Below are 22,933 nucleotides of genomic sequence, written 5' to 3'. Positions count from 1 at the left end.
ACTGGGGATTGAGCCCAGTGGTACTCTACTACCAAGCTACCTCCACAGCCCATTTTGTGTTTGAGATGTGGTCTTGCCAAAAAATGTTGAGTCAGCCTCAAGCTCACAATCCTCCTGCCTCAGCCTCCTAGGTAGCTGGGATTATAGGTATGCACCACCCTCACCATGCTCTTACAGCTAATTTTCATCTATTATACAGCTGTAAAGATAATGCACTTGAGGAAAGAAAATAATTTTTAAAAATGCATCTGTCTTTGTAACATTTTTTTAATACAATAAGATAATTCTGAGTTTGCTGAAGTATTTACCACTAAAAACCTAAGAGACATGAAGGTCAAGTAGCAGGTATTAAGGCAGATTTAAAAGTTAGAGCATTCTTAGTCCATTTACAGATGTTCACATTGTTTCTATGTACTCAATAAAAAAGCTTAAGACTATTCTAGTTAACCTTGCTAAAAATATAAATAATTCTTTTGTTTCCTCAAAGCAGTGTTTTTCAACAATAATTAAGCAAGGAAACTTCTTTTAAAAAATTAAGGGTAGCCCTAATAAATTTAGTTAATAATAAAGAACTGATCACTTGGTTTCTTATCCTGTAGGTTCTGAGAGTTCACGTCACTGCTGAGGAGTAATTATTATACTTTAATTTTGACATTAAATCTTTTCAGGTCTATCCCACCCTCTAGTATGTTTTTTAATTAAGAACACTAAAACATTCACGAGCAGGTCTAATCCAACCAAAGACAAATACTTATTAGCAGTTTAATTTTTAAAATAATTTACAAAATTATATTTTAAAATTAAATTGTAAATAAATAGCAACTTACCCTCACGCTGTATCAAAGTTCCTTTGTAAATCAGTTGTTTTCCATTAAAACATTACAAAATGTCTTATAGTTCCTATGCTGGTCTGTAAAGGTTACTTAACTTAAAAACATAACAATTCTTGGGCTGGGTTGTGACTCAACAGTTGAGTACTTGCCTCGTATGTGTGAGGCACTGGGTTCAATCCTCAACACCACATAAAAATAAATAAACAAAATAAAGGTATTTGTTCATCTACAACTAAAAAAAACAATTCTAGTACTACCTATGTTTTCTAATGTTATCTATATAAATAAAAAATGTAAAAAGGTATACTCATACGTTTGCTGGTGGGACTGCAAACTGGTGCAACCACTATGGAAAGCAGTATGGAGATTCCTCAGAAAACTTGGTTGGAACCCGCGTTTCACACATCTATCCCACTCCTCGGTTTATACCCAAAGCAGCATAATGCAGTGACACAGCAACATCAATGTTTATAACAGCTCAATTCACAATAGCAAAACTATGGAACCAACCCAGGTGCCCTTTAATAGATGAATGGATAAAGAAAATGTGGTATATATACACAATGGACTATGACTCAGCCTTAAAGAAGAATGAAATTAAGGCATTTGCCTGTAAATGGATGGATCTGGAGAATATCATGTTAAGCAAAATAAGCCAATCCCAAAGAACCAAAGGCGGAATGCTTTCTCTAATATACAAATGCCAATTCACAATAAGAGGGGTAGGGTGGGGGGGTTAGGGAAGAATAGAGGCACTTTGGATTAGACAGAGGGGAGTGAGGGGAGGGGAAGGGATATGAAAGATAATAGAATGAATCAGACATTATTACCCTACGTACATATGTAACTACACAACCAGTATGATTCTACATGATATACAACCAGAAAAATAAGAAATCATACTCTATTTATGTATGATGTGTCAAAATGCATTCTATTGTCATGTATAACTAATTAGAATTTTTTTTAAAGTATCAAAACTTGGACAAAGTAGAAACACTTTTCCCAAGTCCTAGCTTAGGGATACAATGACAAGAAACCCATTCCTCCTGTTTACAATAATACAGGGAAGGAACAGAGAAAGGAGAGATATTGGGGGTTAAGCACAACTCCCACTTAAGTTGATACATCATACTTGTACATATCTGTGGGGTACTGTGTGACAATTCAATACATGTATAAAATGTGCAGTGATCAAATCAGCTTAATTTAGCATTTCCATCTCCTTAAACATTAATCATTTATTTATGCTAGGAATGTATAAACTCCTCTCTTCTAGTTCTTTGTAAAATATGTACTGAACTGTTAGGAACTACAATCATTCTACCATGTTACAGAACATGAGCAGTATTTTGGCACCTATTATCCAACTTCCTCCCATATCCCTCCACCATTTAATAACCAGATGTCTGCTTTTATGAAAGCAAATTTAAGCTCTTTAATGTGAGTAGTATTTGTCTTTCTATGCCTCGGAAAGCATGGTTCTAGAAGCATCTGAAGATGGTGGAAAAGAACAGGTGGGCCCATAAGCAAAACCTGAGGATACCAGCTCCCACTGGCAGAGGAGGGAAAGCCAAAAAAACCCCTCTCTTGACTCCTGGGGATTAAGGGGACTTCTTCCAACTTCCAAGTCAACATCCTAAAGTCATATGTTTTTCAGTAAGATGTTTTCCATTCCTTTAAAAAGAATAGAGAATTTGTCCTCTTTTGTATGTTTATGAGCTTTGTCAAAGCTGTGCGTGTGTCTACATGAACATGTGAAAGTAGGATATGCTGACCACACACACAAAACACACACACACACACACATTTCCACTGCTACACAGACAGATCTACAAGAAAATAACTCTCATGAATATCAAGAATTCACAAACTTTATAGACTGGATGATACCCTTGGAGGGGGCACTAATTAAATACATAGTACTTAAAATTAAAACCTTACAGTGAACAATGGATAAAGTGGATTGCTCAATTATTTGCCCAATTTCAAAAAGCACATATAGCTTCACATAGATTATCAAGGAAGCCACACGATGTTAATCATGGAGGTTAGCTTGCTCTCATATCAACCTCTCAAAATAAGATTCTCTTTTTCCTCAGTATAGTTATTAATTTTCACACAATTTTATATTTCCTTGCTATTCTTTATCCTCACCCGATCCTGTCAACACACAGGAATGTCCACTCTAGCACCACTGCTACTCCAACTCCACCTTCTGCTGCACTGCCTTATTTCTTACACATGAAAACAACTCTATTTACTTGATTCTGAATTTGCCTAACTACATCATCTCGTTGACACTAAAACAATATTTCAAAGAGATTTTGCAAACTGATTTAATAGAGACCTACATAACACTAAAAGGGCTAGCAGTATGAGTACTAGAAACAAAAAAAGAATAGTCTACTTTCCTTTATCATTCACTGAATCTCTGTGATCATCATAGAAAAATTCAACTGGGCATGCTGGTGAGACTCAACACACTGGTTTCTTTCCTTTCTTCCCCTCAATCTCTCTGCCTTCTCTAATACTGCCACATCATACACACACACTTTCCCTCCTTCCTGAAGACATAAACATCATGACATGCAATTAGGATCGAATATATATATATTTTGAAATGTTTTTAAGGTGTGGAGGGGACTTTTTGACACTTTCCCATTTCAAAAAGTTCCCTCCATATGTATATATAATATATATATATATATATATATATATATATATTCAGAAACATATATACATATGTGTGTGTATATGTGTATATATATATACACTTTCCCATTTCAAAAAGTCCCCTCCACACCTTAAAAACAATAAAATGTATCACTTTAGAGATGATTGTTAAGGTACTTGCAGTCAAGATGGTATTCCAAGTTTATATTTTGAGATCTCCTTTCCAAACACAAAGCAATAACAGACAAGGGAAAACAAAATGCCAAAAGTATAATCAAAAACAGGGAAAAAACAAACAGTGCTTCAGGACAAGACAACTTCCAAAATGAGACTGCAAGTTACTCTGGGGTTTCAGCTCCAAAAGTGGTCAGAGGAGGGCTCTTATCACCACGAGTACCAAAAACTTAAGGTGCTCCATTTGAAACATGGTACTTGGGGACAGGAAATTGCTTGAAACCAAGATCTGGGGTGTTGTTCCCCAGACCTGGAGTGGACTGGGAAAAGAAAACAAAAAGCCGCAACTTGAACAATATTTTCAGCATAACTACTAAATATGTTCCCTTTTTTCAAAAGAACGAAAAGTTTCTGCCACTTCTGTGTAAAGAATACGCTTAGCAATCTATCAAATTAGCATCTTTAGATAGAAAACCAACTTCTAAAATGGAAAATTAGCTTAACTATTAAAACTTAACTACAGTCTTATAAGCAGAGCAATATTTATTAATAACCACTAACGAACTTTCTAAATTCTGGCATTTTGATAAAAATCCATAAAATCTTAACTATTTTAAATAAGAAACTGAAAAAAATAAAATATGAAAGTAGAAATTCTCACCTGTGTTTTGACTGTGATCTTTTCCTTCTAGAATGGGATTTTGAGCTAGACCTGGACTTTGAGCGAGTGTGGGAACGAGATCGACCGCCTTTTCTTTCATTGCTCTTTCCAGACTCTGGGAGGAAAAAACCACTTTGCAGTGTAAGCTCAGAACAATTAAAGATCCCAGTTAATAATTAGGCACAAGTGGAATGTACCACATATAGTGCAAAGGGCCTACTCTCTGTACATCCTCCTCCTGTGCAATTATCCTTCAGAAACATCCAAGAAAGTCATTGCATAAACTCGTTGAGTGCAGCCACCCTGCAGCAGTACATATAAACCAGATGATTATAAACAGCTGTTCGTAATATTTTGTTGCTGCCATAACGTACGATTAAAACATGTCTGTAATTCCTATGACAGTGATTTTAAGTCCTTTCTGTTTATTTTGCTAGAATCGAAGTTTAAATTCCAAGTGTTAATTTAGAACATCCACTCAAAGGTTAAACACCTAGACGTTTTTAGACTGGATTTTAAAATCATTTTATTAAGCAACACAAAGTTTGAATAAGTGTTCCTTTACCCTGCTAAAACAGTTTTCTGTATTTTTTCTAAATCATGGGCTCTCTTTTCTAGGTTTTAAATTAGAACTTTATAGCAAACCCTGCTTAACATTTTGAATATATTTACTCTTTTCTTTTTAGCTCCATAATAACACTTATACTTTCCTTCAGGAAATCATTTTGAACACTGGTTTTCCTATTAAAAAAATAAAGAGCTAATAAACTCAGGCTAATGTGCCTTGATTCAGCAATTTTGGAAAAAAGACAAAATTTGTGTTGTTCTTTGAGTAAGCCACTTACTATTTTTTGAGTTTCAGTCTTCTTATTGGTAAAAATGAAGGGACTGAACAATGTAATTATTTCTAAAATTCCTTCAGGTTCTAAGATTCTATGATCTTTAAGCGATGACCTATGTAACAATGCTATGGCCTTACCTGGTTCAATAGCTGCTGAGATAAATGACTGAGCCTCTCGTACCCGCTTCATTACTTCTTCTAACTCCTTAGCTGCAGCCTGAGGTGTCATCTCAGGGGGTTTTACTATTGCATTGTTGGAGTGATTTATTCTAAATTAAAAATATTAGCATATCACAAATACACACCATATTTTATAAAACATTAAACAAATGTTTATATGATACACTTACTGATGAGTCTAAGGACTTCTAAGAAGCACATTAAAATGATATAGCTAAATACAAAATAAACAAAAACAACCTCAAAAGCACGATTCATATCTCATCCCCACCTTCAGTCACCTCTTGCCAAAAAAGCTATAAGCAAGGAAAAACAAAAATACTAAACCCTAGCTGACTTCTTTTAATACAGAATAAATATTTTCCATATGGTTTAGAATTATAAACACTGATACCAATGTTAAATCATTTCTATTCTTACATTAGGAGATTTTGTTGATAAACTGTGCTCCCTGGTAGGATAAAGGGAAAGCTGTATATAATGTGCACCATTTTAGTCAACCCTATTCCTTCCTTGGTTGAGTCACTCTGACACCTTTGAATGTGGGAGGTATCTGATAAAACTTTCCCTATTAGGTGAGAATGGCTTCTCTGATGCACACAATGAATGGGATTTGTCTGCCTCCATTTATCCCTTTTCCACAGAGATAATTAGATCCCACATAAAAACCCTTATTTATCCTTCAACAGTTAAACCCTGATCAAATTGTATAACTAGAACAATCACCTATTAAATCAGACAAAACTATGTTTGACTTAATAATCTAACTGAAACAGAATTTCTGACCTTAAGTGTCTGAAAGGCTACATCAATTTTTTACAAACAAGGATATGAGCAAACCTTAAAAGTCCAATGTCTCATTTAAAACATTTCTGGGTACTTGATATTACTTTCTTCCTGGGATTTAGAATTTACTGAAATTCATATTACCAGAAGTAGAGTAGTACAGCCCACACGTTAAATTGCCCATTAGTCATATTATAAAACCAATAAAATAATTTTAAAACTGATAAAGATTTAGAACTTTTATGTGGGGTATATAAATAATGTTAAGTAAACTAGACCTTAAAAATAGAAAATGAGAAATATGATTCCAAAAACAACTTTAGGATTTTAAAGGCTAAAATGGCATGTATTTCATTTATACTTAACACAGTCTTCCTTTCCACAAATTGCCAATTACTATTAAAAAGAAAAAAAAAAAAACCTTAATTACATCAAATATACTTTAAATTTTTTTAAATCATTAAAATTTCTTGTTTAGGATTTCTTACTTCAGTGGCCTGTCTCCAAACATAACTCCATTAAAAGCAAGGGCCCTTGGTACAGAATTTTGGTCTGCAAATTCCACAAAAGCAAACCGAGTTGGCTGAGTCTCATCACCTGCCATCCGCACAAACTTCACTTCTCCAACTTGTTTAAAAAATTCAAGTAGTTGATCAGCTGTTGTTGTCTGAGGAAACAAAGTGACAGTTTTAACAGAGCTATTATTTTATGATTTTTTATTTATATGTGGTGCTGAGAATCAAACCCAGTGCCTCACACACGCTAGGCAAGTGCTCTACCACTGAGTCACAATCCCAGCCCAAACAATATGATTTTTAAGAGGGGAAAAAAAGAACTATTGCCCTCTGTTTCTTCTTAAATTAGTTACCTGGGAATTCAAATTTCCAACATAGACTGTTCTCCTAATTTCATCAATTTTAGAAGGATCTACATTTCCCATAAGTGGTGGCTGTGGTATCTCTCCAAGTGTTGCAATATTGGGGTCTAGTGCTGCTGCTGGTATAGCTCCCAAACTGCTAAGTGAAACACCAAGCTGTAAGAAGACAAAACAAACAAAAAAAAACAAGAGAACATATTTTGTATTAGTATTCCAAATTACCATTCTCTAATCTTGACAAAAATGGATCAACTCAAAAAGACTAGAAGGAGACTAAAGACTCCGAACTTTCTGAATTATTAAGACATGGAAATCACATTAATTTTGAACCTAACTGAAATATAACCAATTTCTTAACTATCTGGGAATTTTAACTACCTTTAAACTTAATACTAAAAATGAATAGTTGGTTCTCAATAGTCAAAGTAGTTATACCCTATAAAGTTTCTATAAATAATGAATTATTACTGGATTATTGAACCACGTTCCTAAGGAAAATAAAAGATTAAGTTCCTAGAAGCCTCTGACCATAACACACTCATCATCACTAATAAATATATAATTTTGTTTTATGTTTGTTTGAAGGCACCTGAGTTAATGTGTTGATTCATTAAGACTGAACTCATGGGGCTGGGGATGTAGCTCAGTGGTAGAGCGCTTGTCTCACACATATGAGACACTGGATTCGATCCTCAGCACCACAAGTAAATAGATATTGTGTCCGTAAAAATATATATATTTTAAGAGAGAGAGAGAGAGAGAAAGAGAGAGAGACTAAACTCATGATTAGCAACTCAACAAATCAAAAACTTATCTAACACACATTTTCTTCATAAGGTACACCACAATTTACCTAAGCATTTACTATTTAGGACTTGGCTTGGGGACCTATCTAAATAGCAAAATCAACAACAAAAGGCACACAAAATTTTAAAATGTGGCACTAAAAGATTGCAAAAGTATGCTTGTTTATAGCATGAGTGCCAAAACAAAAAGGCAGTGTCACCTTGCTTGACATAATCTGGGAATATGTACATCAGGCAACTCATATTTCTCATCACCTTGTATATCTGAAAATGACCACAAAAGCACTGCAAATATGATTTTGAGGTTTCAAAAAAACTACTTAGTAAGTGAATTCACAAATAATAAGGATTAACTGTATGCTGGTCATTAAAAAACACTGTGTAAGTCCTAATCATCAACAATTATCATAGCATCGCATTTTGCTAAGTTATTAACTTAATTCTCATACCAACCTTGAGAGGTAGGCATTACTATTATGTCAATTTCACAGGTCTTTAAAAAAAAACAAAAACTTGGAAAAATTAATTTGCCAAAAATTTCTAGGCTAACAAGTGGTAAAGGCAGGGTCCCAGTATGGATATCCTCAAATTGAAACAGAAAAATTTACCTAAGCAAAAATCTAAAATAGTAAGTTCTCACTTATCCTATGGTTAAAGCAAAAACAAAAACATTTTGTTCTTGGGGGGGGGGTACGGGGCAGTAGTAATGGGGACTAAAACCAAGGGTGCTCTAGCTCTACCATTGCCCTACCTCGCCAGTCCATTTTGAATTTCATTTTGAAACAGAATTTCACTAATTGCTAAGGCTGGCCTCAAACTTGTGACATACTCCTGGCTTCACACTCCTCAGTGGCTAGGAATACAAATAATTGTCTAATCTCTTTACCCAACAGATTATACAGTTCAATATTCACTCCTTTCATAAGAAGGTACTTACTTATGTATAGTACAATACTTACAGTAGTCAAGGGATTAGGAGTTGGTATGGGAAGCAATCCTGCACCAGGCATCAGACTTGTCATAGTTGGAGCAGGAGCCAATAAAGAGAGTGCTTTCGATTCCTCTGGGATTTTACCTGCAGAGGCAAGTTCCAAACATTACCGAGAGCAGAAACACCACACCAACTTTACACTATGATTTTACAATTACCCTTGCACTTAAAAAATAATAATAATAAATGAATCTATCTATCAGATCCGTATAAAGAAATAAATAAGAACTTAAGTCTTTCCTTTTATCCTGGCTCTACTAGGAAAAATAAAAGTGAGCAAAACTTCAAAGACTAACAATCTCATTAATGGAATATTATTTTAAAAATTGAATAATGTAGACAATTATTTAACACTTTGAGCTATGGGTCACCTGTACTGGAAACTTAATGTTCATGAACCAAACGATATCAAGCATGGACGCTTTCCCAGGACGGTGTTTTCGCGGTGATCGAAAGTTGTGTTACACATGACAACCGTTCGTGTTGGCTGCATCACTAATAGCACACAGAACATCAGATACAGAAAAGAAGAACATTTTTTAAAGTTTAATCCCCAGAAATGGCAAATAACCAAATTAGTCAAAAAAAAGAAAAAGAAAAAACAAATATGTGCGAATTGAAATTTGTTCCTTAATGAGTGCCCCTATTCTGTTACTGAAACTATCTTCTTGTGATGCAAACAATTGTGATAACCCTCCAACAGATTCAAGTTCAAATAAACAGAAGAAAACATAAACCTACTTCATGTAATCAGCTTCAATTTAAAAGGAAGCCTATACCCATTCTGTTAATAAGGCTTCTCATCAACAACGATCAATGATGCCTAAAAAGAATCCAGTTTCAAAGAATATGCCTTGGAAAAAATAATAATAATCACTAAAACTTTGTGGGAATTAATGACAAAAAAATTTTTTTCCCTAGTCTCAGGAAACTTCTTAAAATGTAACTTTTAGAACCAATTTACATATATACTTATCTGAAGAGAAATGATTAATGCTTAAATGTCTTGCTTATAAACATTTTAAATGGTTAATAACAATAGTAACACTAAAATAATCTTAAAAACTAAAAAAATGCCTACAACCTAAAAAAAATGAAAAAAAATTAAAGTACATCATTTGCCATGTAACTGCTGATTTTAATCAAATAATTTTTATTAAGATCGCAACTTTCACACATTTTTATCTTAGCAAAAAAAAAATTCTGTAAAAGTTGACTAAGTGTAGATACATTTAGAACTAGTCATACTGTAGTTGGCTAAGCATTTCCGTTAAGAACTTGTCAAAAATGTTTTAAAATAGTGTACAAAATCATACTAAGCTGAAATATAATATTATGTAGTAAATTTTCCTGGTTGCAGTGGTAAAAATCCTATTTAAAACAACCACGTATAGAGATCAATCTCTGAACGTTATTATCTGAATATATCTCTAAACATGGATGGAATTCAAGATGAAACTTAAAACTTGCTTTAAATATTAATTATGTCTTATCTACAGGAACAGAATAAAAGGTACATTGTAGTAGCTTTAAGAACTCTGCAGCATCTAAATTTATATTACTTTGCCTAATTTCAAAAAGTTACTTTTATTATTTCAATGTAAATTCTGACAGAATAGATTGTTTAACATGCATAAAGATAAACAAAAGGTAGGTCTTACTGAAGACATTAAATAACAACCTATTTTTGTATGTGTTAGTTACTAAATACTTATTAACACATGTATTTTTGTACACCCACATTGATACTATACTATTTACACTGATATCACACTCACTTTATCTGTTACGTAGACTTTTTTAAAAAAAGGTTTATAAAATCTGAATATCCTTAATAAAACTGGGGTCCTGAGGTGAAAACTCTATGCTTCAGTACCCTAAAATTTATACACCTAAAAAAAAAAGATGATTTCCAAGTTTAATATTACTTGTCATAAGCCAAACTATCCATAAAAACAGTGTAGAAAAATTATACAAACAAAAAGGGGATTAAATGGGCCAAAAGTTGATCACTTAGTATTAGAAAGTCTCTTTTGGCTTCAATACCAGTAGTCTGTCAGATTATCATTGCCTTTCATGAGAGTAATCTAGAACTCTAAGCTCAATTAAACCTGTCTTATTCTATTAAAGGTATTTTAAGAAAAAGTTCCATTGCTCAATTTCCAAAATAAAATCCTATCAAATTTATCCTCTAAATAATATCAGAGTATATAAAAGTATTTAAACAATCAGATTTAGCATTTTCCCCAAACTATATTCCTTAGTAATGGAGAGAAAAATAGTATCTCTCATATTACTTGAGTCCTAACCTCGGAAGCTATTTAGAAACTGGTAACCTCTGAAGAATTTTCAACAAAAAATTCAAGCAAACAGAAAAACACGCACACAAATTTATAATCAATATTTTCTCAAATATCCTTTCCCCACATAGGCAACAAAGTCTTCATAAGACAAGGAAATAAAATGTATAATGAACAATCATAAAATGAAAGACCTTCCCCATACCAATGCACTGTAAGAAATTTGCTTATTTTCCTTGATGATTTTGTATGCCTAGAATTCTAGGGGGACGGATGAAAATTAAAAGCCATCCATTAATTTTTATGAGATAAAGTCTTGGAGTGGGGAGGGAAACTACAAAAATGTTACACTAAGATCAGGAAGTGTTCCTAAGATCCTTATAAGTGTTTTAATGTTAAGTATAAAATGTACCTGATCAATCTACAAACACCAATTAAGACTCACACTAGCTTCTCAACACTATATTTTAATTTACTGCATGAAAAATTTATTCTGTCTTAAGGTTGAGCTGTGTTAATTATCTCCCAATATAATTTGCAACACGTTATGAACCTTAATGGAATACCATTTACAAAGAACTGGAAAACCAGCTCACAAGTTAAAGTGAGAGAGATTTAACAAAACAAAAACAAAAACAAAAACAAAAAAAAAGGGACAAAATAAAGAAAAAGAAATGAAATTAAAGTAAAACAATAAAAAAACAGAGACAGGGCGTCCATCTTCTGCGGTTCAGACTCCGATCTCATTTCCCCAATGAAGGTTTCACTTGACGGCAGGTTTAGTGGCATGGCAAACAATGCCTAACTCAGGCAAGTGTAACAGGTCTGCCTTGGCCAGTCTAGTCATCTAATAATGCACAAATATCACATAGAGAAAACATACAAAACCAAATTAATAGTCAAAATCCATCTACCAGAAAATGTGGACATAAAGTTATGACTGATGATTAGGCTGACACCTTTGTTAATGTTTGACCTTATCTTTCGTAAGTGTTAACATTTATAAAAAGAAATCTGAAATGCACGCAACAACAAAAAGAGATCATATTTAGACAAGTATAATGAAAGTATATTTTATTTTGAAATGGCATGTTTTATTAACAATAGTTAATGCTTAGTAAGTATGTACCTGTTACACATCAAACATTACTTTTACAGATTAGGATTTCTCATGTCACTGTCTGAACTAAAAAAACAGCAAATTAAAAAACTTTTAAAAAAAATTTTTCTATGATTCCTCTCATTTACATCATGACTATTTCTAGGACATCAAGGAAAGAATGCACTCGGTGATGTGCAGAGCAGACTGCTCGCCACACCACAGCACATCTATTCTTAATAGAACTTCCTCCACTGTAATGCTTTCCTTGGGTTTATTTCAAACCCACTATGCTATCTTTTTTAGTACAATAATGCATTATTTCTTTCCTGGCAGTGCATGATCAGACTTTTAGCAGCTCAATATGAAATTCTTCAGGTTCCATAAATTCATCTCTGTTGTATTTAATATAACTAATGAAAAATGATATCTAAAGGTTTTTCTAATATGTTCCGAAATATTTACTTACACATAACTAAATTACTATGAAAGTATGCTTAAATTTTCATGTGTGAAATAGCAAAGCTTTGTCTCTAAATGGTAATATTAAAAATACTTAGAAATTATTAAAAAAAAAACTGTGCATTTATTCATCTCTATGAAGTAAAACAAACAGTAAAAGGGATATCTACATGCCCATAACCTTGACCATTTACGACAAGTCAGGGCTTATCTGATACATGAAACATTCTATGGAAATATAGCCAGGTTCCAACAAAGCAACACTGCTAAAAAATTCTATCCAATTCAATGGGATCTGATATAATAAAAGACCCTTTGCTGTTGGTGGTTTAATTTTCAGTTATTATATTCCAGTTTAGTAAACTTTCTACTTGATTTTTCTTTTAATGAGGTTTCTTGGTATGAAATTTCAATATAAACTATATAGTATTAAACCATTAATCAGCTTCATTCCTAATTCATTTTCCAATTTGGGGCTCACTGTACTTCTACAGAACTCCAGATAAAGACATATATAAATAGATAATTAACTTTAATCAATTTTTATTTCCCTTACACCCAAACATGATGAAGACCCTTTCAAATTTATCCGAAAAAAAGCCAGAATGTCCTATTCTGGAACTTCAAAAATACCAGCCTGGTACTCACTGTATTTGACTAAAATGTTTTTGACTTTCCAGAACAGACATTCTGAAATAGGAATAAAATCCTGAAAATGCAGCAAACTGCTTATATACATTAAATTGTTTTAATATTAACCTGGTTACTATAAGAGGTGTTAAAATTACACATGAAAGCCCATTAAATTGTGTCTTGGAAACTTTAATGTTGTAAAATATGTTATCATCATCCACCAGGAATTATCTACTTGTAAGGGCATTTAAATTTATAATAACCCAATTCTAAAATCCATGTACACATGCCATAGTGCTCAAGTTAATTATACACCAAAATTCAACGTAGTCTATTATATATGAATGGTTCTGTAAAAAAGTAAGTTACTTAAAAATATTAGTAATAATTAGCTTTTAAAGCAGTCATAAAAATTTAACAAATACATGTAAGACCCTTGGGTCCTATTCCTATTATTTCCTTGACGGATGCTTTGAAAAATTGCTTACCATGATTTTTTCTTCAATTACCCTCCAAAAAGAACCAATTTAAACAAGTAAATTCCAGTTGCATAGCACACTATACATTGAAGATGAAACAATCATCTCACAGTAAAAATAAAGTTATCTTAAAAGAATACTTGAAGATACTAATTAAGAATATTTTTCCTATAAAGATCACTTAACCTCAATTGTGCAAAATGTATACATTTCTTATTTGTAATATTATTAGTACTGTATACACAGGTAGATGTTTACTTTGTACATTTAAAGTCCAAAAAATTTCCCATACCCATTTCTATTTTTTAAATATAAGAAGCTCTCTTCACAATCTGTAAATTTCCTAAAGAAAACTAAAGCAAACAAGAAGCCAAATACTTTATGCAGTTGTAAAATCTTAAACATACATGTGTAATAAATTAACCGCTTTAATTTACCATTAGGTAAAAATTCTTTTCTTCTCCAAATTTCATTCTTGCTTTCTCACACACACACACATCAGAGTACTGTCTGCTTGCTAATTTGTAGGAAGCCAAAAGGCTACAGAAACAGAACAGAAATTAAAATAATAGAAAAAAATGTGAGATACTAACCTTCTGCACAAGGAACAACTATCAGAGCTCTGTCAATAAAAACCGTGTTAGTTAGATGCTGGGCCACACCAACACTTGATGGGTCACGAAACTTAACATAACATACTTTGGAGGAAAAAGCAAGAGGAGCGTTGCTGCAAGATAAAAACAAAAACAATTGGACTAATAAATATTTGCTTAGTTTTGTCATTTTCACTTAAAATCTTTCTTACATGTTTTCGTACTCTTACCTAATCAAGACTTGGGAAATTTTTGTTGCAAGTGATCATTAAAACACTAAATGGTGGTATGTCTCACCAGAAAGAGGCAATCTAGGCAGATCTATAGCCTTATATATAAAACTTAAAACTCAATCAGTCCTGAATCTCAGTGAAATGTAAAATCAATTGATGCAATCCAAAAATGTTCAACCACTGTGTCATCCTAAATAGGCAAAAATCCCTTTATGAAAGCTCCACTTCTTAAAAATTCAAATTTTCTAACCATCCCAACCCTTTTTAAATGTGATTCCCCAGCATTTACATCACTAAAAACATGGTTGGGGTGTATAGCTCAGTGGTAGAGAACTTGCCAAGTGCAAGTCCCTGGGTTCATCCTCAACACAAAAAGAAAAAGTCATTAAAACTTGATGGTAGTCTTAGAAACAACCAGGTAATATGAAATTAAATTAAGGTTTTTATGTATATACCAGCTAGTTTCAGGATAGATGGCAATGTGATTTTCTAGACCTCCCCCCAAAAAAATTATAAACAAAATTTTACACATTTTGCTGTTATAGTAAATAGCATAGACTCTAATTCACTGATTCAATTCCATCTAGGGCAGACCTATAGTAAAAAGGAACCAGACACAGCACAAATAAAAGGAATTTTTCCATATATGAATCTATCTTGTTAGATTCTAAAAGTTACTACCCTTGTGGACATTTTGTCAACATATCCATAATTATTTTTCATCAAAATCTACAATTGTCTGTAGCAGGAAAAAAGTACCTAAATATATACCTAATCTATAATATAAATACACACTCATTTGAAAGCTTTTTACACTAAAAAGAAAAGATATCATGTGAAAAACATCATTTATAACTGGAATAATAACAGTAATTTACTGTGGGTTACTAAACAGTTCTAATAAGTTAGCCACATCTCTGAACTAGAAAATGGCAAAGTCAAGATTTAAAGTCTAATCATGTAAATCCAAATCTCATGAAATCTTAATCATTCAACCAATCAAGAATTTTAAAATTCTGGGGATCTAAAGGTATAGCTCAGTGGCAGAGTCAGAACATACCCAGCATACACAAGGCCCTGGTTTCAATCCCCAGTATACATCTCCCCACAAAAACACCCCATCATTTTCAGTTACTATTTAGTCATTCCACAAATACTAGTCATTTTAAAATTCAAAAATCTTTCTCTGTAATCCCTCACAAAAAGCAACAAATCCATCTTTAAACAATGTAGAATAACCACATTAATAACGGTTAAATTTACATACATGCTATTAAGCCAAACAGATAAAATGTATTTGCATTTAAAACTATATTTATCATTAACATACTGCTAAGGCTAATTTAGTTTAAAAAAAAAAAACTACCTCTTTTCTAATCAACTCAATTTATTTCCTCTGCCTAAGATCATCCAAATCCAGGATTCATACCAATCCTCACCAAAAATCCCCCTTTACCCACTATCTTAGTCAAAGCATTTCATATATTGCCTTAGAGGTAAATATGTCCATATTCATGCTTACCCACCATGTTACCAAATCTCCAATTTAAGCTTCTTCTGAGCTCTAGACACCCAGATCCAAGGGCTGACAATACATTTTCATCCACCCCTAAGTCATTAAATCCAAATACATTACCCATTCTCTTTTTCTTACAAAGCCTGCCCTGGGTCTGTATTTCATATCTCAATTAAAAATGTCTTCACATTTCTTCCCAAGTCTGTAATTTGGAAGTCACAGTTATTAGTGCTATTTACCAAATATTTCCAAAGCTCCCTCTGAGTATGTGGTAAATTCCATTTCTCTATTCCTTGAACAAAGGTGTGGCCCTGTAACTTGTTTTGATCAATTAAACATGAGCAGAACTAATGTTGTCTAACTTGTAAAAGTTTTAAAAGAGCCAACCACTGGTTGTCTCTTTTTCTCTGACACAGTGACTAGTTATGTTCAAGAGATGGATGGAGGGTGGATTCATCAGCTTCATCCCACAATGCCACCAATGAGTACAATTTCAACCCCACCAATTTAGCATAAGAAATAATCTGAGATTTGGTTTGTTTCTAAAACCCTGCCTATCCTGACTGACAAATTGCCCTTGATCTTCATCTTCTCATCCAATAAATTCTGCTGAGTCTACCTTCCAACTATTGTCACATTAATTCTTTCATAATTCTCATTACCAAGCCTTAATTCAGCACTTATCACCTAAATTACTATAATGGTTCCTAACCAACCACACTGCATCCAATTTCAATCCCTTATTGCTGTTTTTCCACAAAAACAGACCCTTCTATACCCTAAATTGCATTGTGTCACTCCACAGATTACATTTCCTCAAAGGCACCCTTCTGTTCTCACTTCATCATCTAAGTATATCCAAAACTCCAGGCACAGAAATACCTGTGGTTCTAAGAAAACATCCTAAACATCTGGGTCTTTGTACCTGCTGTTCCGTCAACTACAATGTCCCAACTTGGCTCAAGTGTCATGTCTTCTGGTAAGTCATCTTAAAATACCTCCTGTCTGTGCTATCAATGCAGCTTCAGCACAGACACCATCACAATTTCCTTATTTGAAAACCCTTAGAAGAGCCTATTGGCTTATCTAGCCACAACTGATCAAAACCCTCACAAAAGCCCATTTCACTTGCTGACCAACAACCTATAATTTGGGTAGTCAGGCTTGACTAAATGAACTTGAAACACTTAGATCTTTCTGTTAGGCTGAAAAGTGACAGCCAGATGATGAAGGAATACAGAATAGATCTGCAAAGAAACTGAGTAGATATACAGAAACATACCTGTCAATAAAGCCTCTTCAGAGAAAGAGGCAATCACCTTGATTGTTGAACTACCTTTCTGGTTCCCAGGCCCTTTTCCCAAGAGGCCTCTCTGTTTTATAGTCATTATCAACTCTCTTGTCTGTTCTTAAGGTAGATTGTTGGGTAACACTGTTTCTGTCCTTTGCAACCAAAAAATAAAATCTATGATTACAATGACCTACTAAAAATACCCTAGCAATTGCAACAGGAATACTCTTTTAGTTCTGAAATCTTCACAAACCTGACAAACCATCACTTTAATTTCATTACCTAAACTGAAAGACCTTTTGTAAAGAATGAAAACCAAATTACCATCATTGAAAATTAAAAACACACTGCCAACTATCCCTAGTTGAAACCCACTTCATTTTAAATATCCAAAGAAACAGGAAATCTGAGACTGATTTGCACAACTACTACATGTGAAGACATGACACCAAGATCTGAGAAACCTAGGAATTGGTTAAAAATATTTTGTCTATTTTGTTCTAAAAACCATTATTAAGCATGAAAGTGAGGTATGGTTGCGTTGCAGCTTTAAGCATTTTCTTAATCTTCACCTCCAGCTACCTCTTTGAAATACAGTAAAGCCCAACTTACATTGTTTTGTAAAAATGTAAATACCTAAGATTTTCAAGAGAGGCAGTAACACTTTATTTTAAATATAATACTAATATATGATGGTGGCAAGCCTCCACAGAGATGACAAATCTCAGCAAGCAAATGTGTATGTATTTACAAATCAGCATGTTTCCAAACCTTGTATTTAGATCTTTCTCTCTAATGTATCTAAAACCAATAAATTCACTTTTTCTTTTTTCTGTGCTGGGCAATCAAGCCCAGGGCCTCATAACGTGCTAGACAAGCACCCTACCATTGAGCCACATCTCCAGTCCCTAGAAATACTTAAACAGGATTGTCATTTTTAATTTTGACAGTTTTAATTATAAAAGCAGGTTCATAATTCAACTAGTCTAAACATAAGACTCCACGGGAAGTAGCAATACCCAAAATTAGTAGAGCTTGATTTGAACATTAGTTTTCTCTTCTTTCATTCAACATGATGATGGCACATTTTCAAAAGCCAAGATTGTATATATCCTACATTTTACATCAATGTACCCTGGACATTAGTATCATCCTTTAGATAAAATATAAAAAAGAATATAATAAACATGGGCAAAATCGAGTTTTATGTATGGAAATATTAATTGATGCATCATTTTATCATAGGGCTTCTCCACAGGGCTCCAATGATACTTTACACAGCACAATTTCTCCTTATAGAAGGCTTTCTTGTGAACTACTAACACTGCCAGTAAGACCACTAATAATCACTGCTGACAATCAAAAACACCACTAAATGATGCAGCTAAAATATACCAATATATTTCATGATAGAATTTCCAAACACATATCAGTCTTTAAAAATTACTATAAACAAAGTATGGGGATATGAAAAATGCTATTACAGCTGAAGTGAAAAAAGTTTATAGAACTGTATCAATCCTTTGATAATACATTATAATAAACACATATTAAAAAACTGGAGGGTAATATATGCAAATGGAAGGGTTGTAATGGATGGTAGGATCATAGGTATTGTTTCTTTTTCTATATTTTCAACAAAATAATTATACTGATAATATTAATTTTTTAACTAAATAAGCTTAAATAAGTAGTTGATAGATATTACCTTTCATTCTTGGAACTTTTGAAGACCAGAGAAGTGAAGGAAACCAGCAAGCAAAAAAACAACACAGGTAAAATCTCCAGTGTCAGAAATCAGGACAGGATTACCCTTTGGGGGTTAGTCACTTGAAGAAGGGCACAGGGGACCTGCTAGGGGCTTACACTCCTGATTGTATGCTAGTTACCTGGGCATGTTTACTCTGTGACACTTTATCAAGCTGTACAATCACAATCTGTTCATTTTTTCTGTCTGCACATTACAACTCAATAAAAAGTTTGCTGAAAAAACAAAAATGCCTTACGTGTATAAATAGTTTTAATAAGCTATGAGATTCACTTACTGTGCAAAAATTAAAATAGTAACTGGATATTTAACCACCTAACAGCACACAAAAAATGACAAGTTACAAATAAAAGTAATATTTATAATAAACTTATAAAAATTTCATTATTTAAACATTTAAATGAAATTGAATCACTGGCTTATGCCAAAAGAACTAAATTTTAAAATCCAAGTTTTCATTTTAGCAACTAAAATCATATGTTTTATGTGTATGTATGGTGCTGTGGACTGAAACAACAACTATACACATAATACACAAGCAATCTACCACTGAGCTACGTCCCCAGTCCCATGAAATTTTAGTAAAAAAAACATTTTCACATACAACACAAAACCAAATTTATTTCCAATTTCAAAACAAACAAATGTCTACTCAGGTTCCAAAGACAAAATTTTAAAAATACTGTTTTTAGGATGGTACAAAACAATTCTGTATCTTCAATACAACTACTACTGCTGTACTTTTGTCCAGTCCAGGACAAATTTGCAAAAACATCTTTAATATAAAAACTAGGTAATAACTGCATGATGAAACAGAAAACCTGTTAATAAAGCGTGTCTCTAACAAAACAAGAATGAGAAGAATGTGGGATCTTATATTGCACTTACAGAAAAACTAAGAAATCACTTGATTTAGATGTATTTTCTTGGCGTGAGTGGTTTATGTTCCTGGGATTGAACCTGGGGCACTCTACCACTAACTACATCCCCAGTACTTTTTATTTTTATTTGTTTATTAACTTATTTTGAGACAGAGTCTTACTAATTTGCCCAGGCTGGCTGAGAACTTGGGATATTTAACCACCTGACAGCACCAAAAAAAAAAAAAAAAAAAAAAGACAAGTTACAAATAAAAATAATGTTTATATAAACACAAAAATTTCATTATTTAAAAAATTAAAATGAAACTGAATCACTGGCTTATGCCAAAAGAACTAAATTTTAAAACCTGAGTTTTCAATAGGCCTGGCTTATGTGTATTATATTTATGCTACAATTTTACCAATAATTTGTGACATACTAACTCTATTGTAAAGCAACATCTTTGACTTTTAAACTCCAAGTAATGACATTCATTTTTTTTAAATGCCATTACTAGTATCAGATAATAACTGGAGTGTATTACCACTGTAACCCTGGATTCAATCATATAAATTGTATTAGGCTGGCCATGCTCTGTGATATATTTTCTCTACCTATGAGAGATACCACAAGGTTAACTCCCAGGGTTTCATGTTTAGACTATTTTAATGACTGACTCCAATTCTTCCAGGATACAGCCTTTCTCCAAACACTTCTCAATTATGAAACACTGAGTGCTTAAGAGATGGCTCAAAGCATCTGCAAAAGTTAAATCATATATTCAAAGCTATACTGCCATAGCTAATCAAACAAAATTCATGTGTGTGCACATACACATTAGTCTAGTCAAAAATATATTACTTGAATGAAGAAACAACCTCTGTAAAATCAGATTATGGCCTGTTCCACAAGACAGAAAGGAAATATAACAAAGTGTTAATGTCATGAAGGATTTTTTAAAAGGTGAGGGAAGAGCAGCCTGTTCTAGTAACTAAGTGCCATAGCTGGTCTCTGGGGATACACTAGATCAAAAAAGGAAGGGGGAAAAAGCAGTATTAGAACGGAAAAATTTTAATAATCAATTGTAGCAAAAAATTAGTAAGTACACTTGAAAGGAACATGGGACTTGACGGTATTATTTCAACTTTTCTGCATGCACGAAACATTTCAAAACAAAAAACAAAACGTATGCATCATTATGAAATAAGCCAAATTAAATGCAAATTCTTTAAAGGAAAGAAATCTTGGGCAATTACTTCCTCTTTCTTCAAAGGAGTTTGATATAACGAACAAAAACCTGTGGTTCTTAATAAGATCTACCTCTAAAAAGAGAAAAAAAAATGTTCATGCATGCAAGAAGGTAAGGAGCCCGCAAACCCCGTACAACTTCCAAGTTTTCCGATTAGATAATATTGTAGAAGGGAAATTTACCCTTCAAATACACTACTTGGGAAGTGGCTGCGGCCTGTGAATGCGAGTCAAAATCCAGACTTTAAAAGTATATATACAGTAGAGATAATCCTCCACCGATTTACACGTTTTTGAAAAGTCTGGGACAGTGTAACCATCCAGCAGGAAATTTTAATCTATAACCAAAAGATCGAAAAGACACTATCTTTAATAACACGGCTGGGCTGAGTTAGATAAACCAAAAAGATGCTAAGTTTCTGAGTTCGCCTTTGGTAAAAAAAAAAAAAAAAACAACCAGAATTTCGTCTTGTCATCAGCCACAGGCTTCTTAATCTGCACTAACAGCCTGGCACCAAGATCTAAAGAACTGGGCAGCTGCTCGGGCGCAGGCTCCTCGATTTTCATAATGCAAAAACGTTATCAGGCGTTTGCCATGAGGGCTATTCCGGGCCCACCTGCGGCCATCTTAAATAGGGGAGAGAAAAAAAGGATGGGGCATTGAATTCAAAGACCAGGCAGATAACACAAGTTCCGGAGGCATGGGAAAGGAAACTACTGCAAATCCTTTGTAAGGGCTTGATACGGAGGCTAAGCCTCAAAACCTGACTAACACGGACAGCAGCAACGTGGGGCAGCGGGGCCCGGTGCCCTAATCAAATATGGGCACCAAGGTAAGCCCAGGCGATCACATGACGGCGCCGCGCGCCCGCGCTCTCCCCCACGCCTAGGTTCCCGAGGTCTCTATGGCGCCGCGCCCCTCCCCCAGCCGAGCTCCTGCACTTACTCCGGGGGGTAGAGCCGCAGCTCCTCGATTTCTCCTAGGAAGGAAAAAAGCGTCCGCATCTGCTCGCTAGTCACCGCCGACGATAGATTCGTCACCTGAATTACCGCCGTAGGGGTAAGGCCGAAGCCTAAGCCCAAACCGAAGCCTGCGCCGCTGTTCATCCCGATCCCGCTGCCTTCCCGCTCCCCAACGTCTACGACGCGTCAGCGACGGAGCCGGGAAAGCTAAGGACGCGCGGCCGCGAGCGCGCTCCCGCTGGTGAATTCACGACGCCGGGCAGGTCTAGCCGACCATTTCACAACTCCCCTGCTCCCTGGGCTGCGCGCGCCAGCCGGAAGCGTCGCCCCGGCAACCCGGCGGGTCTCCGGAGACTGCGCCCTCCGGCCCCTGGGGTCTCTGGAGCACTAGGTGCTGCTTTTCTCTCCGCCAGGATTTTGATTGGTGTTTGGGGGGCTTTTGTTTGCTTATTTTTTTCCCTAAAACTCGATCCAGTTCTGGTGCTCCTGTGGGCGTGGAAGACCCAGGTCTTTCCAGTCTTTAGGTCGGACTGGGAAATCAAGCGGCCTGGCCTGCTGATGCCAACCGGGTATCATCGACAAATTCAGGCCCAAACTGCACCGCAGCATTCAGTACAGGAGACTACCGCCCCCCGGCGCCCCGCCCGTCAACTGTCTTAAGA

At 34.5% G+C, this 22,933-nt stretch overlaps 1 protein-coding gene across 5 annotated transcripts in view; it reads right to left on the bottom strand.

Moving 5' to 3' along the window:
* The window catches only part of Srek1 (splicing regulatory glutamic acid and lysine rich protein 1), a 33,638-nt gene extending 11,093 nt beyond the window's left edge, over positions 1-22,545 (bottom strand). The window contains exons 1-8 of one of the 5 annotated variants that reach the window (XM_058583077.1): positions 11,835-14,385; positions 10,604-10,717; positions 9,197-9,320; positions 8,794-8,909; positions 7,020-7,184; positions 6,640-6,818; positions 5,324-5,454; positions 4,345-4,459 (exon numbers count right to left, since the gene is read on the bottom strand). In XM_058583077.1, the coding sequence (XP_058439060.1) occupies positions 4,345-4,459; positions 5,324-5,454; positions 6,640-6,818; positions 7,020-7,184; positions 8,794-8,856 (653 nt within the window). In that variant the 5' untranslated portion in view covers positions 8,857-8,909; positions 9,197-9,320; positions 10,604-10,717; positions 11,835-14,385. The other 4 variants (XM_046456116.2, XM_046456115.2, XM_058583076.1 and 1 more) reach the window with 4 other exon arrangements.
* Between the last annotated feature and the right edge of the window lie 388 nt (positions 22,546-22,933).

This window comes from Marmota monax, unplaced genomic scaffold (genome assembly GCF_021218885.2).
Source record: "Marmota monax isolate L192 unplaced genomic scaffold, Marmota_monax_Labrador192_F-V1.1 WCK01_AAM20220418_F8-fsc00130, whole genome shotgun sequence".
Lineage (NCBI taxonomy): Eukaryota > Metazoa > Chordata > Mammalia > Rodentia > Sciuridae > Marmota > Marmota monax.
The sequence above is the reverse complement of the archived record's forward strand: the minus strand, read 5'-3'. Positions and strand labels throughout refer to the sequence as shown.